This window comes from Protomyctophum parallelum, assembly GCF_964188405.1.
Source record: "Protomyctophum parallelum genome assembly, chromosome: 14".
Classification (NCBI taxonomy): Eukaryota; Metazoa; Chordata; class Actinopteri; order Myctophiformes; family Myctophidae; genus Protomyctophum; species Protomyctophum parallelum.
This window is the reverse complement of record NC_139709.1, coordinates 9,576,056-9,596,472: the sequence shown is the minus strand read 5'-3', so window position 1 is coordinate 9,596,472 and position 20,417 is coordinate 9,576,056. Positions and strand designations below refer to the sequence as shown.

At 45.5% G+C, this 20,417-nt stretch overlaps 1 protein-coding gene across 1 annotated transcript in view; it reads left to right on the top strand.

Moving 5' to 3' along the window:
• Nucleotides 1-20,417, top strand: part of LOC310870856 (protein-glutamine gamma-glutamyltransferase K-like) — a 42,672-nt gene that overhangs the window by 8,794 nt on the left and 13,461 nt on the right. Inside the window, exons 2-8 of the mRNA XM_083782201.1 lie at nt 1,455-1,801; nt 2,301-2,498; nt 9,635-9,889; nt 12,775-12,893; nt 13,230-13,337; nt 13,993-14,170; nt 18,682-18,820. Coding sequence (XP_083638327.1) covers nt 1,456-1,801; nt 2,301-2,498; nt 9,635-9,889; nt 12,775-12,893; nt 13,230-13,337; nt 13,993-14,170; nt 18,682-18,820 — 1,343 coding nt within the window. The 5' untranslated portion in view covers nt 1,455. The remainder of the gene's footprint in view (nt 1-1,454; nt 1,802-2,300; nt 2,499-9,634; nt 9,890-12,774; nt 12,894-13,229; nt 13,338-13,992; nt 14,171-18,681; nt 18,821-20,417) is intronic.

The window sequence follows — 20,417 nt, the reverse complement described above, 5'->3', positions numbered from 1 at the left end:
GTCATGAGTACCAACCAACTCGGGAACAATACAGAGAGGAGGTACTGAGGAGAGAGAGATGAAGATGATGAAACTCATGCGAATCTTTTAGTGGAGCATTAAACCACAGCACAATACACATCATGACCTGACCACGGACTGACATGCTTATGTAAACCAACAACAACTCCTGTGATGGAGTTTAGACCTTATTTGCACCCACAGGCATTCACTCTTCTGAGACAACCCCGGCTTCTCTTCGATTCTCTTATCTGTTTTCTCAACACGGTTCCCATCTCTCCCGTGGCTTTTATCTATCCCTCCTCCATTCATCCACCCCAGTGACCGACCTCACCCTGTTGGTATATCTCTCTCTACACCGTCTGTCTGTTGTCCAACCATCGACCACATTTATCTTCTTTAACTCTTTCTTCTTTATCTCCCTCGCTCCCTCTTCCAATTAAATTCCAATCTGCCTTATCGCCGAGGGAAACATGTGCATTCATTGCCAAGGCAAGTGTCAAATAAAAACAATCCAAAGTAAGACATGTATGTACAATAATATATGTAGGCTAAGCATATTGCCTACTAGAATTAAGAAATGTGTGAACAGAAAACTTGAAGACTAAAATGAAATAAAATACAACCCGAACAATTGTGCTTTTGTTCATCCATCCATCTTCAACTGCTTATCCGGAGTCGGGTCGCGGGGGCAACAGCTCCAGCAGAGAGCTCCAGACTTCCCTCTCCAGAGCAACATTAGTAACTTCCCGAGGTGATCCAAGGCCAGTCTCCATAGGGAGACGCCCAAAAGGCATCTAACTAGCCTCGGAAACCCAGGCGTTTTTATTTCCAGGAAGGAAAAAAAAGTATGGGTCCGCATAGAGTAGCGCAAACGTCGCTCACTCTGCTGATTTCTGATCGTCTGCACCATTGTTAAATTGACGTACACACACACACACACTCCTCTCTGTCGCTCTAATTAATTAGTCTCATGTCATGCAGCTGCGTGTAGTTTCTCCCAGCGGATCCTGCCGGGAGCTGCCTATGCCATAAAAAGCATAGGTGAGTTCCAGTCTACATCCTAACCAGATGCCCGAACCAACTCAGCTGGCTTTCCTTTCCAAGCCAAGAAGCAGCGACTCCACTCCGAGCTGTGCTTTTGTTGCATATTGGAAAATACATCTGTGTAGTAAAGATAACGTACTCTCTCTCTCTCTCTCTCTGTCGGCTATTTTCACAATGTTTGTCTCTTTCTTGCGTATAATTTGGCCAATTCGAATGTGTATGTTGGTTTGTTTACTCTTGAGTGAGAAAACAATGTTGCACATGAAGCTAAACATCTGGGGACCCCCTTGATGTTCAAGACATCAGTACGATAGAGAGAAGAGTGTCTACTGACTGCACCGTTCTATGATGCGTTTATGGATGACATATTATCTTTCTTTGACACCATATGGCGTCTCCCCAATCAGAATGCCAGGTGAGCGGATGGTGCCACGGGGCACGGCGGACGTGGGGCGTTTCCACGCCGCGGCGGCCCCGCCCACCCGGGTGGAGCTGACCATTCACGAGGAGGGCGACAAGAAGCAGGAGGGAGGAGGATGCGGAGGAGGCTGCCGCCGCTGGTACCACAAGCTGTGCCCGTGCTGCTGTAAGCCGCGCCAGGCCGCTGGCACAGACGTCACGGACAGGGTGGAGCTGATCAAACCTCCGGCGCCGCTCATCAGCCCCGAGGAACCTCCCCCCAAACCCAAACCGCTCCCCGAAGAACCTCCCGCTAAGCCGCTGCCTCAGATCGGGGACGACACGGAGATGAAAGGTAAAGGAAAGAGGGATGTGTAACCGTCATTAGTAAACAATCAGTTAATAGGTCACTGGTTCCCAAACACTGGGAGTTTGTGAGTGGCAGACACATTTTCATCTGAATCAGAATCATATTTAGTGGGTCGTGAGTATAAATATCCCTTAATGTTTTTGTTTCCTACAATTTCATTTTTTTCCCAACAATTTTTTTTGGAAAATCTTCATGAATTAAAAACAATGTCAATGATTTTTCTAAATGCAATAATTAGTAATTACATTAATTGACAATAATCGGCTCTACAAGTCGCTGAACATCTGCTATTTTCACTAATTTGGGTCCCGGCTTCAAATCCCGACTTCAAATCTTTCTTTTTGGGTCTCGAGCCAAAAACAAAGTTAGGGAAGAACACTGAGTTAGGCCATTGAGCTCCATGTCTTTGAGGGGGTTCCAGGGGGGGCAAAATAACAATTTGACTGTCTGTTCCCTGTCTCCATCTCTCTGTCTCCCTCTCCAGAGATAGAGACAAAGCTGACGGTGTGTTCGGTGGACCTGCTGAGCTCCAAGGCGGGTCAGAACCGCAGCGAGCACCACACGGACCAGTTCCACGGAGACGACATGATCATCCGCCGAGGCCAGACCTTCCAGATGGAGCTGGAGCTCAGCAGAGTCTACAACGCAGACACGGACAAACTGCACCTGGACCTCCGGACGGGTGAGCACTACAGGGAGCGACGGGGGGGGGGACGGGGGGACGGGGGGGGTGGACACACAAGGAGACAAAGGAAAGGAAAGGTACTATATTTACCCAGGGTAACTGGACTAAGCGCAATAACTTGTTTACAGCCAGGCCATGCTCATAGAACATTTCATGGTAGGGGTTCAATGCCTTGTCCAAGGGCACTTCAGCGGTGGTAATTTTAACGTGCCGGTCCGGGGATACGAACTAGCGACCTTCCGATATCAAGACCGCTCTGCAAACCGTTCAGCCACCGCTGCCACACGCGAGGGAGACAGCCAGAGTCACACGGACGCAGACAAAGTGAGCCCCAGCCTCTAATGATGTTTTAGGGTTAGACCAAAAAACCACCAAAGAGCAGATCGAGGCAAGGTGAGTCTCTTAATTCCAATAGTGAAGTGGCCATGATTATGAGATTATATGACCGGTTCTTTCTTTCGCTACATGATACTATAGTCACTGAAATGAATATTGGAACCAATCCTCACAAACACAAGCCTCACATACACTTCTGAACATTCTGACACGAAAAAATTACTCTCACCGAGATCTGGCAACGTACAGATTACAGGACGTTCGGTGAGATCTGACAAACACACGATGCCCAATTATAGGAAACCAAAAGTATACCATTTCATACTTTTTGGCGAGGCGTGGAACGCGGTGCAGTATAAGGATCTTTGATGTATAGATGGGTGCGATGTATAGGATGTGGGTGGGTCCATGGATTCAAGGTCAAGGTAAACTTTATTGTCCAAAAGGGAAATTTGTCTTGGGCTTTCACCCCAGCTACACCCCAGCTACAGCCACACATAAAACATCAATGAGAAACAAAAATACATTACAGAGGAAGACGCAACATTAATTGCACACATGATGTGGATAATCTATCCTCACACAGTTACTGCTGTTTCAGAGCCTCGTTCAGCATCTTGGTTGATGCTGGTACAAAGATTTTTTTAAATCTGATGTACTTCCACTTTGGTTCTTTGTATCTTCTCCCAGAGGGCAGAAGTATACAAACTCGTCATTTAAAACATGGGTAACATCACTGACGACTTTTTTGAGCCTGTTTTAATTTTCATTTCATGGGTTGATATGATATAGTATGTTATTGTCAGTTCACACTGCGACCCAGCAGCCAAGTATGCAGAACACATATACACACATTTGACATAACACAAAGAACAAGACAATTTACATACATAAAGACATGAAGACAAGAGCAATATCCACCGCTTAGATTATCCTGTGGCTACTACAACTCCTGATTAAGCCTCAAGGTCGACTGGTGGACAAAGCTTTGTGGCTAAAGGCCAAAGCGCTTTACATAGATTGTGCGTTACATTCTCACACACATTCATACACCGATGGCGGAGGACACCTTGCAAGGCATGAACCTGCACGTCGGGAGCAATTGGGGGGCTATAACTCTGGGGGAGCCCGGGATCGAACTCGAGCTGCTTTGCCGGCCATTCTACCCTCTGAGCCACTGCCGCCCCTAGCTGTGCGCCTACATGTCTGTGCACCTACATATCTGCTATTTTTCAATAGCTAAAGCATAACATAATGCTAACACCAAAAGGGGTTCCCTCCCAAAATGGGTTAAAGCCTCAGGTCATTATGATTCGTGCCAGAACGTGAGAAAGTGTCCACAAAACCGTAAAAGGTGGATGAAGAATGGCGGCAGGAAGGGAAGGACTCAAGTCATTTATCACCGAGTGGAGTACAGCGTGTTCTTCACATGCGGTTCACATGGTGGATGATGTGGTACTGCACTGTTGCACTGTTCATGTGTGAACACATGTGTTCACACATGTGTTCATGTGCACTGTTCATGTGTGCACACATGTGTTCATGTGTGAACACATGCACTGTTCATGTGTGAGGCGTTCCGGTGGCTCTTGACATGCAGCTGTTACCCCCGTGATATACTGTGTGGTGAAGCATGGCAGCTGGGGACCACACATGTGGATTAGTAGAAATATTAGCATGGGTACGGTATACAGTACATGCATGTATGCACTGTGTATGCTGCATTATATAGCAGTGGTTCCCAAGCGGTCTAGGCCGTGACCCATAGGAGAGATGTGATATGTCTCCCCACGACCCAAACTAGTGAAAATAACAGATCTACTACTTAATGTATGGATTTTATTTTATTTTTTATTTTATTTTTTGAAATCTTTTCATGAAATTACTGGGGGGAAAAAATTGAAATTAGTTTATAATTCATGAAACCTTTTGCTTTTTTCTGAAGTGTTTTGAAATAATAATCATTAAAAACAAAGTGTATTAAATAAAAAAAATAAAGGGACCCATAAAAATGTGTCCGTGACAAATGGGTTCCAACCCACTGCTTGGAAAACAATGCACTACACAGTATATGTGCCAAGTGCAACACACATACAGTACACACAGGCACATGTGCACACAGACATTCAGACGAGCAATAGCTAATGCACGCACACGTACACACACACACACACACACACACACACACACACACACACACACACACAGTCATAGACCAAGACATTTTAAATAGTATATATGGTGCAGTGCATATGATTAGTATTAGTGTATGACAGTGTACGATTTATATTAGTGGCTCAGACATTGCGAACACATTTTTAAGCAGCTTTAAGCTTACACCTCCCCTGCCAGAGTTAATGGCTTCCAGACACCAGACCCTCTCTGTGGTATTTATGGCATTTACAACGCTCACCGTTCCATTACACACTCGGGAATAACCATCCGTTACCACAGGCAGCAGTGGCACCGCAGAAAACCGTTTGGCTTCCAAATGAGATAAATGCTTTTCTATCAGCGACCATTTGTATGTTTTGGGGTGGGGGGGGGGGGGGGGGGCGGAGGGGGGAGGAGGAGGGGGTTGAAATACCTGTGTCATCTGTAGTGAATGACATATGCATAATATACGCTGCATGCGTACAGTATACTCCCTCCGGCAAATCCTTGATTTTCAGAAAATAATTTCCCGTGAGCCAGTTGTGCAATATGCAGGCGTTTCAAACATAAGGGAAAGATTTCTGCTCCCCGAAGGAAGGGAAATTGCGTTCACGGCTGAACCCAGCTGATGGCTCCTCAGATGGATGTGATGAGAACATCGGCGGGCCGTTGGGGGTTAAGTGCCTTGCTCAGGGTCGGGGTTTGAACCTGATACAGTGATACTATATACCTTCCCATTCCCAGATGTGTGAAAGCATGCTTTGTGTGAAGTCAATCTTGGTTAATGTTGAACTCCGCAGTGGAAACAGAGACAGTGTTTCTCTTTTCTTTTTGATTGATTTTCCTCCCAGCGAGTATGCAGCGGGCGGGAGAGGAAGGGTGTCGGGTTCTGGCTCAGGTCAGATAGAACAATGTTATCTGGTTATCGGGAGCAGACATACTGTACTGTACTCAGTACTGCAGCTCTGACTGCTGCTTCCAAAGCTAACAACAGCTGAGGGAAAATCTCTTCTTCCTCTGCGAAGAATGTCACACTTAGAGTAATGTCCTTTTGCACTTGATGTGACATGACATGACATGACATGACATGACTAAAGTAAACAAACAAGACACAATCCTTCCAGACAGTTGTTAGTCCTCCAAAGTGTTCTTTCTTTACTTTCTTTCTTTCTTTCTTTCCTTGCCCCGAGCGTGACGTCTAGATTCTCAAAGTCACTTTCCAAACCCACATCCAGGCTAGTATTGGGAGGTAAACATCACAGCAGGCCGTCATGTCTCTTCTTCATGGAGCAGCCGAAACCCCCGGCCCGCCGAAAATACAAGCAATTGTGACCTTGTAGATCGGCCCGGGTGTAGAGATCCATGCCCCACATTTATGTATCCATCTCTCTGTGTACCTTTATTCTGTGTTCTGTGTCAGGCATGCCCAAATATGGGCATGCCTGACACAGAACAGAGTGTTGTGATGTCAGATGGAGCCTGGGCAGGGGCCCTGTCCAGTAGGCTGGCGCGGCCAGACTCATAGCGAGGATTCACTGACGTTTCCACGGGGAGGAAACGTCAGTGAATCCTGGCCGAGCCGGGCTACCTGTCCAGAGCCCGGGCAGAGGCCCTTTGTGGCGGTTCTGGACAACCGTGGGTCCGACCGACCGACTCGACACCGGGCATTGCACTCCCTGTGGGGGTGTGGAACGCGTGTGGCGAATTTGAAGTCGGCGGGGCGAACGGTTCTCGAGTTACGTGGATTTCAGACGTACGTACACCGTACACACAGAGACGTGGTGCATTTATGTAGATATAGAAGATTACACATAACTCTGCATGGGAAGCTTTGCACAGCGCTGAGTGTGTTTACTCAGAGGAACCGAGCACACTTGGAGCGAAGGGCTGCGATGCTTGTGTTGTTTACAGTTTAGTTCTGGCTGTTGGCTTGTTGTTTACTGTGTCATTCGCTGCAGCGACAGACCAGTAATTACAGTGACGTTGAATAATAGGGTTTACTCGGCATGCAGCCCGCAGCAGAATATCTGTGTGGAATCATTCCACTGTCACTGTCTCCTACTATCTTACCCTACCGGAGGTCAGATTTAGATACATGTGGAATCATTCCACTGTCACTGTCTCCTACTATCTTACCCTACCGGAGGTCAGATTTAGATACATGTGGAATCATTCCACTGTCACTGACTCACTGTCTCCTACTATCTTACCCTACCGGAGGTCAGATTTAGATACATGTGGAATCATTCCACTGTCTCTGTCTCCTACTATCTTACCCTACCGGAGGTCAGATTTAGATACATGTGGAATCATTCCACTGTCTCTGTCTCCTACTATCTTACCCTACCGGAGGTCAGATTTAGATATGTACATGTGGAATCATTCCACTGTCACTGTCTCCTACTATCTTACCCTACCAGAGGTCAGATTTAGGATACAGGAGACTAAAGAAGGATTTAAAAGGGTTTTCGTGGCACAGTGTGATGTGGGCATAAAGAGGTCTACCCGTATCTCATGCACACTTGAGCATGCAGTATTCACAGAGAATGCATGCACACACACACACACACACACACACACACACACACACACACACACACACACACACACACACACACACACACACACACACACACACAGGTGTCAAAGGGCACCCTGCATGCATTGTAACCCATAGCCCATAGCACTTACCCTAACCCCTTAGATAGCATTTATGTTGGCTTAGATAGCATTTGACACAGACTTATAGCATGTTATGTAGACAGCACTATAATTGTATTGTATATAGTCATAGCACGCCATAGTACATATGTATAGCATAGTAGTGAATATGTATAGTTTATTATGTATAGTGTATGTATAGTTTCATCATATAGATATTCCGCTGTTACCTTCTTAGCTTACGCATGTTTCATGATAAATGCTTTTATGTGATGTATTCCCATGATTTTGTTCTTGCTTAAATGTAAGTCGCTCTGGATTAAGAGCGTCTGCTAAATGCCTAAATTGTAAATTGTAAATTGTAACTGTGTGTCCCCTTCATACAGGTTCCCTGCCCATGGTGTCAAAGGGAACCCTAACATGTATTGTAAATGTGTGTCCCCTTCATACAGGTCCCCTGCCCATGGTGTCAAAGGGAACCCTGCATGCATTGTAACTGTGTGTCCCCTTCATACAGGTCCCCTGCCCATGGTGTCAAAGGGAACCCTAAAGCTAAATTCCAATACCCAAAATCTCGGCCACTCACTCACTCCCACTCGGTCACTCTGGGTCATTCCAGCGTGACCCTGAAATGGTTAACGTTCCGATTGTTAAAGCGCTCCATCGAGGAGGAGAGGAGAGTCGAGTGGAGGAGCCGAGTGAGCTCTCCGAGACCGCATAGAGCGAGTGTACATCAGGTGCAGGCTCGGTGGGGTATTTTGTCTCCTCGTAGCGGATTTCCGCATCACGTGTACATGTTTTTTTTCCTTCTCCAGTGACATAAGTCCGCCTCCTCCACATGTGGCACAGAAAACACTGATGAAACCCGATACTGTGCACCCCCCCCCCCCCCCCCCATCCACTAGCTGCCGGCCGGCTGAAGTCGCCGACCCAACGGCCAACACACACATGCACGCACTGTTCAACTGTTTGTTGAAGAGACACATTTTCGCTGAATGAATAGAGCTTCAGAATGATAAAGTAGCCTATCTAGCCTACTTATGTGAAAGTGAAAGGACGACAACAAGCCACTGGCTTTATTGCGTTGTGTGATATATAAGCATAATAAAAGTAGGATATATAAATTAGGCCGGCTATATTGTGTGCACCTCAAAAGCTATAGTTAATTTATCTCTGTGCATGCCTGAATGCACAGACTGCTATGAATGACGGTGACAGAAATGAAAAATGTATTTATTTATATGTGGACTGAACTGAATATGTAAGTCAGAGAGACTATACCTAATTCCTGTTATAGTGTCCGTTATTTGCAAAGACCGCGGAGGAGGACTGACTGTCGGAGGAGGGGGGGGGGGTGATTTATACGTGTGCGCATCCTGGCGCTTATTCACTATTTCAGGAATAAATAGCCTTGCCTTGCACATGTTACCAATACATACACATTGGCCTCGGACCCTCGGTTACATGTACAAAATGATGAATTGTCTATTCTGTAGACTGTACGGCTCTGTTCGGAGTTCCAGTGATCCAGCTGTGTGACACCACTTTTGCTTTGGCAATGTTAACGTATGTTTTCCCATGCCAATAAAGCCCTTTGAATTGAATTGAATTTGATACACGTCATTAGTGATCGCGGAATGTGCCGTCGCTTTGAAATGACAGCGTAGTACATTCCGATTCCAGAGGAAAATTCGACCACCACTCTGTCCTCCACTCTCCTCCTCCTCTCCTCCTCGCTGGGGGCGGAGCCGAGGAGCGAGTGGAGGACGCGAGGAGAGTGAGCGAGTGTGAAAGTTGTGGTATTGGAATTTAGCTTTACATGTATTGTAAATGTGTGTCCCCTTCATACAGGTCCCCTGCCCATGGTGTCAAAGGGAACCCTGCATGTATTGTAACTGTGTGTCCCCTTCATACAGGTCCCCTGCCCATGGTGTCAAAGGGAACCCTAACATGTATTGTAAATGTGTGTCCCCTTCATACAGGTCCCCTGCCCATGGTGTCAAAGGGAACCCATGTCATCGTGCCCCTGGTGGACGAGCTGGAGGACGAGCGCTGGGAGGCCAAGGTCGTGGAGCAGAGCGACAACAGGATCAAGCTGTCCGTCAACTCCCCGGCCAGAGCCGTGATCGGCCTGTACGGGCTCACCGTGACCACCGGCTCGCTGAAGGGCGCCGGGGGCGTGGCCACCTACACCTCCAGCAAGAACATTGTCATGCTCTTCAACCCGTGGTGCCAAGGTAATGCAAGGCCCAGCCGTGCTATGATGTTAATGCTTTAGCTGTTGAAAAATAGCAGATCTACAAGCTCGTAGAGCGGCACCGAGTGCCGCTCTACGAGCTTGTATAGATCTGCTATTTTTGAAAGATCATGAAAATGTGTCCCAAATGCAGATAATTCTGGGCGTCCTTGACGTGAAAAAGGTTACCGACAGGTTTTTCAGAAAACTGTCTAAATAGGTTAATACTGTATACCTATACGGTCAAAATTACATACAGCAGATTGGAGATTTGTTTTTGCTTTGCTTCGTCATTGTTCAGCTGGGCTCTGATAGCCTCAGGGCTGCTCAGGTACCTGAGGGAGGTAGGAAGAAAGAAAGAAAGAAAGACACAAATTAGAGTCATGTCTCATGTCAGTATTCAGACAAAATACTTTGGTAATTAACAGCTTGCATAAGAAACATCTGATGAATGCCAAATACAATGCAGATACTATCATAGCATAGCAAATAGAAGGCAGAGATCCTGTCAGAGCATAGCAAGTATAAATGTAGATTGTATCAGCGTACAAGCAAGGGCAACAAAGTCATTATTTCTGTTAGCAGAGAGTGCTTCAGAACAGACCCGAGTGTCTTTAGCCTTTGGCTCTCTCAGAGGAGTGCCAATTTATCTTTGGGCGGGAAAAGGCCAACTCATTGCCCAGGAACGTGTTCCCATCAATCAAATAGCTACAACACCATGACCCTGTGTTCGACTTTAGGCTTTAAGTAATTCTTTTGGATGTCGCACTGCTTTGTGCCTGTGCTGCCCACGTTATAAGAAACCAAGTTAAAGATAAGATGTCCTTGCAAAACAACTGCACCGCTGGAGCAAAACATAATAGCAGTTCGCCGGCCACTCATTGCGTATTCTTACTCTCACTCCTTTGAGTTTTGCTGACCACAGCAAAGCATTTGCACAGGATATTGATTTGAAAAGATGTTTTTGTGCATCCCAGCAAAAAGCAGTGGATGTGTTTTTGATAAAAATAAAAAAGAGCAAGCCCGTCTTTGATATTATGCGTTTGCTGCTTTTGGCGGCGAGCCCAATCGTTTTTCTCCTCCTCTCAATCTCTCCATCCCCAGACCAATCTCTGCAAACCTCTCGTGTAAAAGCCAGAATGCCCCAATTACTGGATAAAGTGCTTCAGGCATGTTGCACAATATAATAATCCTACAGCTGGTGGCAATCTTCCTCCCCCGCGTTATGCTTTCCTCTACATTTTCTTCTCCACCCTTCCCTCTCTCTCTCTCTCTCTCTCTCTCTCTCTCTCTCTCTCTCTCTCTCTCTCTCTCTCTCTCTCTCCCCCCCTCCCTCTCTCTCGGTTCACCTGACCCTCGTTCTATCACCCCATCCTTCTTTTCCTTTAATTTCTCTCTCTCTCTCTATCTCTCTATCTTTTGTTGCATTCCAGAGATGTTTAGTGAGGAGTGAGCACCACGTGAGACGCAGCTGTCAGTGCTTTAATCCGCGGTACCTCCCTGCACTTTCTCCCAGTAAAACTTTACACACAGCCTCCCTTAACCCCCCCGTGGCTTGCCTTATACTCCCTCTCTAATCCCCCTAGCTAAAGTTATGCTTCTCTTTCAGGCATAACTTCCGCCCTTTCTCCACCCCTCCGTATCGTGACCGTTTGTGTAACCTTTTACTGCCTCTTCCTTCCACTCTCCACTCACTCCCATTCCTGTGTTTTTTTTCACCATCCTCTCCAAAATATCACTGTTTTGTCACCTCTCTCTCTCTCTCTCTCTCTCTCTCTCTCGCTCTCGTAATGGGTCCCTCCCTGCCAAGTCTCTCTCTCCCTCTGTTCCCACACTTAGCCTGTTCTCTGTCTCATGGCCTCGTGCGTTCTCCTCCCCTTCCTCCTGCTCCTCTCACACACATAGCGTCTCACCGGTGGGTAATCACGTCCATGTGTCAGGAGGAGTGAGAAGAGACCAAACAGATGGTTGGAAAAAAACAAGAGAGCGAAAAAACACTGGAAAGAGATTCAAACGGAGAGGCAGAGAGATGCACGTCTGAGGGTCCCACACCCTCTGTGGTGGTGATGATGTCACCGCAGAGCTTTTCCTCTAAATGAAACCGGGCCCCAATGCGATGGGACCGACACGCTATTGTGTTGCTTAACCGTTTCCTGTCCTGTGGCTCGCTGACTCTCACAGAAACACCCATGACGTTCAAGAAAGAGAAAATCCCATTCTTGGCTCGGCTTAATCATTGAAAAACTTCACCTGACCTGAAGTGAACTGGGCCAGGCCTGATTTCTGGTTCCACCCGGTGTAGAGTCACAGAGTGTCCCCAACAAACCAACACACCGAACCACATGGATCACTGTAATACAGGGCATGAAAATAGGCCACGGTCAAGGTCAAGTATACAGACCCATAACGGATCCCGGTCAAAGAAGTATGGAGTTCGTGTTTAAAGTACAAATGTATCCATTTGTAGGGAGGGGTGTACGATTATGAAATTATGACCGATATCCGATATTATACGGATGCTGCCTTCAAACATTAGAAATACACAAAACAAAACCGACAGACAGTCACATTTATTATTGTGACTAAAAATAATCTGGATTCTTTTTAGACCGATCCGATCCGGTGGGTATACGATATGGCATTTTTATGGCCGATTTCGATATGCTTTCGATATTTGTTCCTACAGTAGCAGTGAACACAGACAGAAATAAACAGGCAACACATTTCCCTTTGGGGTCTTTGTGATGGAATCGGGAATAATGTTGATTGAAAACAGGCCACAGGTCCACAGAACGGCATGCCTGTTACAGTACAGTACATACCGTACTGTATCACGGGTCTGCATGGAGTCTCATGTACTGTCTGGTTGTCTGCATGTCTTTCTAGAGGACACCGTGTTCCTGGACGACAAGGACGAGAGGACGGAGTACGTGATGAACGACATCGGAAGGATCTATTACGGCACGGAGAAACAGATAGGCGCTCGCACCTGGAACTTTGGACAGGTACGGAGTAGGAAAGCTACACCTCGACTACATCAGAGACTACATCTCTGATGTAGTCAGTCACTTTGGACAGGTACGGAGTAGGAAACCTACACCTCGACTACATCAGAGGCTACATCTCTGATGTAGTCAGTCACTTTGGACAGGTACGGAGTACGAAAGCTACACCTCGACTACATCAGAGATGTAGTCTCTGATGTAGTCGCCAGAGGTTGACTGTGGTCCAACACTTGACAACGCCACAATTTCAAGAATCAAAAGGTTACCATTTGAAATGTTCTTTCTGTATGAGTGTAAGTGTACCCCTTTTAGTAATCTTTTCAGTATGTCTCTTAGTTCCACGAAGGCGTCCTGGATGCCTGTCTTTTCATCCTGGAGAAGAGTGAGATTCCTCCGTCTGGGCGAGGAGACGCTATCAACGTGGTCAGGGTCATATCTGCCATGGTGAGTGTCCAAGATTGCTCGGATAGCACTGACGAAGGTCTTAGGACCGAAACTTTTTAATTGCACTTTGAGCACAGATCACTTTATGAGCATGATCAAATAAAAAAAATTGGACCCAGTGCCTCTCTGCTTGGCACTCAGCATCAAGGGTTGGATCGGGGGGTAAGTCCCTGCGACATACCAGCGTCATGTCCAGGGGCTGTACTTGTACTCAAGCTGCCTCACGCTACAGAAACAGGAGATAGGCTCCTGCCCTGTGGGCCTCATGACGTATTATTCTACACTGCAGTAAATGTAGTGTAAAAGTCACACCCGTGTGAAGTGAGGGGCGCTCTTATCATCCTACATCTTCATGGTGTATATGAGGACATTGTCAAGGGGAATTTTATCTTTGTGTTAGGACAAAATAGCCGATTTGCTCGTCTACATAATTATGACGTAGATTCTCCATTCATTGTCAATGGCATTTAATGTTTGTGTTGGGACAGGAATCTACACTATAGCTGAATATAGGAAGGGCTGGCGCCCCTCCAAAACCTGTGAGATACGAGATCAGATGGATCCCCTGCGTGACTGTTTCAGAAACGACAACGTTACGACAACGACGCATATTATTGTAATCAAAGTCTCGTCGCTCTCGCGTCCATCTCTCCAGATCAACGCCCAGGACGACTTTGGCGTGCTGGTGGGGAACTGGTCGGGGAACTACAGCGACGGGGTGTCCCCCACGGCGTGGAGCGGCAGCGTGGAGGTCCTGCGCAAGTACCACTCGTCTGACGGAACGCCCGTCTGCTACGGACAGTGCTGGGTCTTCTCTGGCATCACCACTACAGGTGAACATGGACGCCGGGCTCAGGTTATGGTGCCCCGTGTGTGTGTGTGTGAGCTGTATGCATGTACGTGCAGGTGCATCCCTCCATTCCGACATGCCCCCATTCCGACATGTTGCCATTCCGACATCCCCCCATTCCGACACATTTTAGTCCCACCATTCCGACAGTCCACAAATCTTAAATGTATTTTCAAGGCAATTTTTTAAGGGGTGTGTAGCAACTTATAATGTAATAATCAGCTCATAATGTAATTAAAAGACGAGCACATAACTTAATAGATTTTTCTATAATGTAATAATGTGTTACATTAAAACAGTTTGACTGTTTTACACGCTTAACCCGCATTTTAATCAACCCCCCTTCACTGCCGAGATTGTTGTATTACCTTTAGAGCATACGCTGAATTATTTGGGCTTTTAATCCGCGAAAATCCAGCAAAAAAAGCTCCGGTGGTTTGTTATGATCCGAGCGTATCATCCACCATCTTGGTGCACCCGGAAGACGCACACAAGACTCGTCTCAATGAGGCGTTGCACCCCATGCATTTCCATTGGCCTCAATTTCCCAGAAGCCCTAGCAGCCCACAGCATGTGACGATTTCCGGTTTCGTCATCAAAACGAAACCATCTATTCTCTATCTCCGCGACGAAGACGGATTTTCTTTTTATTTATTACAATACAGCGGATTAAACACATAGAACAAATGGCGGGTATAGCGGGTTTGGCAGCGACATTAACCTGGATTAATCCATTCCCGGCACGGAAACTGTTTTAAGAACCTCCACATAGGCGACTCATACTGTAATAAAACTTCATAATGCAATAATGTCTTTATAATATATGAGCTGATTATTACATTATGAGTTTTTATTACATTTTAGTCATATTGACCATGATACTGACATGACACTGACCATGACACGATACTGACCATGACACTGACATGACACTAACCATGACACTGACATGATACTGACCATGACACTGACATGACACTGACCATGACACTGACATGATACTGACCATGACACTGACATGATACTGACCATGACACTGACATGATACTGACATGACACTGACCATGACACTGACATGATACTGACCATGATACTGACCATGACACTGACATGACACTGACCATGACACTGACATGACACTGACATGATACTGAGCATGATACTGACATGACACTGACCATGACACTGACCATGACACTGACATGATACTGCCCATGACACTGACCATGGCACTGACATTATACTGACCATGACACTGACCGTGACACTGACATTATACTGACCATGACACTGACGTGACACTGGCCATGACACTGACATGATACTGACCATGATACTGACATGACACTGACCATGACACTGACATGATACTGACCATGACACTGACACGATACTGACCATGACACTGACATGACACTGACCATGACACTGACATGATACTGACCATGACACTGACATGACACTGACCATGACACTGACATGATACTGACCATGACACTGACATGATACTGACCATGATACTGACATGACACTGACCATGACACTGACATGACACTGACCATGACACTGACCATGACACTGACATGATACTGACCATGACACTGACATTATACTGACCATGACACTGACCATGACACTGACATGACACTGACCATGACACTGACATGACACTGACCATGACACTGACATGACACTGACCATGACACTGACATGATACTGCCCATGACACTGACCATGACACTGACATTATACTGACCATGACACTGACCATGGCACTGACATTATACTGACCATGACACTGACCATGACACTGACATTATACTGACCATGACACTGACCATGGCACTGACATATTATACTGACCATGACACTGACCATGACACTGACATTATACTGACCATGACACTGACCATGACACTGACATTATACTGACCATGACACTGACCATGGCACTGACATTATACTGACCATGACACTGACATGATACTGACCATGATACTGACATGATACTGACCATGATACTGAAATGACACTGACCATGACACTGACCATGACACTGACATTATACTGACCATGACACTGACCATGACACTGACATTATACTGACCATGACACTGACCATGGCACTGACATTATACTGACCATGACACTGACATGATACTGACCATGATACTGACATGATACTGACCATGATACTGAAATGACACTGACCATGACACTGACATGATACTGACCATGACACTGACATGATACTGACCATGACACTGACATGATACTGACCATGACACTGAAATGACACTGACCATGACACTGACATGATACTGACCATGACACTGACATGATACTGACCATGACACTGACCATGACACTGACATTATACTGACCATGACACTGACCATGACACTGACATGATACTGACCATGACACTGACATGATACTGACCATGACACTGACATTACACTGACCATGACACTGACCATGACACTGACATGATACTGACATGATACTGGCATGGAACTAGTAACTAGGTCCCGTTTTGTTATAATAATACTCAGTTGAAGGCATATTTCTGCTGGCGTGTGACTTTCTTTCTGCTGGCATGTGACTTTCTTTCTGGGACACACTGTATAGGCCTATCATCTTCAGAAAGTTAAATTAATAATTCAATTGAGTAATTCATGCTATTACATTCGATAATATTCAAGCAGGATAAAACATTTGTACTATAATCAATAAACCATAAATAAAATAATAAATAAATAAATATAAATAATAATATTTATATTAAAGGTATAAAAGTGATTTCACTTAATTCAAATATCACTTATTGTTTTGTTTTGTTGTGATAATCCTCCCTACTATAGAGTGTGCTGGCCATATAAGGAGTTCCTCCCTGTCCCCAGTTAACCCCTGGGGGTCAAAAAACCTTAGGTTTCGTTTTTGATTTTTATCCTGATTGGACGAAAGGCTGGGTCCCACAGCCAAAAACGAAACCTAAGGTTTTTTGAGTGAAATCACTGAATATACCTTTAATATAAATAATAATAAATAAATAATAATAAATAAATAGTTGTAAACCATTTGTACTATAATCAATCAACAATAAATAAATAAAAATAAATAAATAAATAATACATAAATAAATAAAATAATAAATAAATAAATATAAATAATAATATAAATAATAATAAATACATAAATACATAAATACATAAATACATAAATACATACATACATAAATACACAAATTAATAAATAAATAAAATAATAAAATAATAAATAAATATTTATATTTATATTAATATAAATAATAAATACATAGATAAATAAATAAATAAATAGTTGTGAAAGTGATCTGTCGGAATGGTGGGACTTTTTCTGCCGCGGGTCCCTGTCGGAATGGTGGGACTTTTTTCTGTCAGAATGGTGGGATGTTTACAAATATGGAGCATACCACCATTCCGACAATTAGAAGTCAATGTCGGAGTGGCAGCATGTCGGAATGGAGAGTGAACACCGTACGTGCATCCAGGAGTTTGTGCGTGCGACGTGCGTGCACTTGTTATCAGTGAAAGTGTTTTTCTTTTCTTTTCTTTTTTCTAGCCGGACATGTTTCTGTTTAGTTGCCATGTGAACAGAGCATTGCCCTGACAGAGAGAGAGAGAGGGAGAGAGAGAGAGAGCTTCATGCTTTCCTCCTGTCTATCAGGCTCTTCTAATTAGCGGTGTCTGCTCTCCGCAACAGAAGACTTCATTCACGGTGCCTGGAGAGGCAATAATGTATAACTGCTGCACAGGGGTGGCCTCTCATCTCACGCTACGGCTACTGCAGCTGACCTTATAGCTCGTAGCATTCCTCCTGATAGAAGCGCAAGCACCGCCATAGCTCATATCTACCCCCAAAATACCCCGGCCTGCATTCCTGCCATGCCTATACGGGATACCACTTTTGTCACACGCATGTGTCGCCTTCCCTCAGCCAGGATAACGTGAGGTTCCGCGTTGGAAGCCTATTTTTAAAGTGAGGTATTTGCGGAGTAATTGAATTTATGTTATTCAACTTCTGCGATCTCTTCTCGTTTTCACTTTCTCTTTACCCGACCCGCATCTCAAAATATATTGTTCCAGGGACGATATATTAATCAAATATTTGAGTTAAAAAAACGTTTGCTGCTGTGAAAAACAAATATTTGCACACGTTTTCACTATTTTTCAAAAATAAAATAAAATACAAGCTCCATCTTCCAACAGCTAAAGTTTAAAATAATGGTTAAAGTGATGAAAAGCTAAGATAGTGCAGGCCAGGCAGCATACTTTTTTTTTTTTGTCATCAAAGTTTTTGAATGATTTTTCAATAAAGAATACAAAATACACAAGACTCACATAAAAGAAAAAGACAAGATAAAAAAACAACTAACACACAACTAATCTCTAATCTCATGTTCACTTTCCCTTTCTCCTTCTCCTGTCTCTTTGCTCTAATGCTGCACCACAGTGCTCCGTTGCCTCGGCATACCAGCTCGCAGCGTCACCAACTTCCAGTCTGCCCACGACACCGACGTGTCCCTCACCACGGACGTATACTTCGACGAAAACATGGAACCCATCGAGTACCTCAACGCCGACTCCGTCTGGTAAGATGCTGCTGCTGCACTGCTTTCATAGAGGAAGGGGGGATGACGACAACTCTCACTTTCTTTCGGGAGGAAATTCCAGCCACTGCAGGTCAATCCAGGCCAAAATGACCATATTTAGAATGATGCTGCTCTGAAATCCCTGCTGTCCTCCAAATATGTGACGGAGAGCTTTATTTATACCACACTGTCACCTATACCCTTCCCCCGGCTGTATTCAGATAGACTCCATATCAGACTCAGATTCATGTCAAGGACCCCCAGTTTATTGTACATGCTGGCTCTGACCACCGGGCCGGGCTGGGGTGCGAGGCATGCAGCGTACTACTGAGGACCTTTCACTTCATATCTTGTTATGCATTCCGGCGTGCAGGCACTGGGGATCACTGGAATGCAGTGTCAACTTTTTAAACAAGTCGTAAAAGTCACAGTCATAGCTGTGCCTAAAATAAAGGTGAGTAAAATAGCAGAGGGTTGATTGTGGCCAGGTGGTTGTGGCCTATATACTCATTTTCTCACAAGGCTACGCTTGTCTCTGTGAGCAACATTTTGCCAGCATATATCCTGCAACAGCTTCAACCACGCTGGTACTGTTCTGAGGGGAATGTTCATTACATTCACCTGACATCCCAGCCTCCCCACTGTCCTCCCAGGTCCCTGAGGAGACTGTGAACAGTCCCCTGGCATCCTGCAGCCTCCCCACTGTCCTCCCAGGTCCCTGAGGAGACTGTGAACAGTCACCTGGCATCCTGCAGCCTCCCCACTGTCCTCCCAGGTCCCTGAGGAGACTGTGAACAGTCCCCTGGCATCCTGCAGCCTCCCCACTGTCCTCCCAGGTCCCTGAGGAGACTGTGAACAGTCCCCTGGCATCCTACAGCCTCCCCACTGTCCTCCCAGGTCCCTGAAGAGACTGTGAACAGTCCCCTGGCATCCTACAGCCTCCCCACTGTCCTCCCAGGTCCCTGAGGAGACTGTGGACAGTCACCTGGCATCCCAGCCTTCCCACTGTCCTCCCAGGTCCCTGAGGAGACTGTTACAGTCCCCTGGCATCCTACAGCCTCCCCACTGTCCTCCCAGGTCCCTGAGGAGACTGTTACAGTCCCCTGGCATCCTGCAGCCTACCCACTGTCCTCCCAGGTCCCTGAGGAGACTGTTACAGTCCCCTGGCATCCTGCAGCCTACCCACTGTCCTCCCAGGTCCCTGAGGAGACTCGCTACAGCTTAGACAGGCACCCTCTGTAGACGCCTTTTAAAGCACAGCTCAAAACCCACCTTTTGCTTTTAGTTGAGCTTTTAATAAAAACCCTCTGTGTTCTTATTCAGGCACCCATTGTTCTGTATTTGCTGCTGGTTTTATGCTCTTTGCTTGTTTTAATGATATTTTTATTCTTGTTTTTCTCTTTGCTGCATGTAAAGCACTTTGCGCTGCATTTCTATGGCATGAAAGGTGCTATACAAATGTATTATTATTATTATTATTATTATTATCATCAATACTATTATTATTGGGGTGCAGTACTTAGTTTAGAGTTTAGACAGTTTTTGGTTCAGACTAGTCATTGGTTAGACCAGTCATCATTAGTCCTACTACTACAAC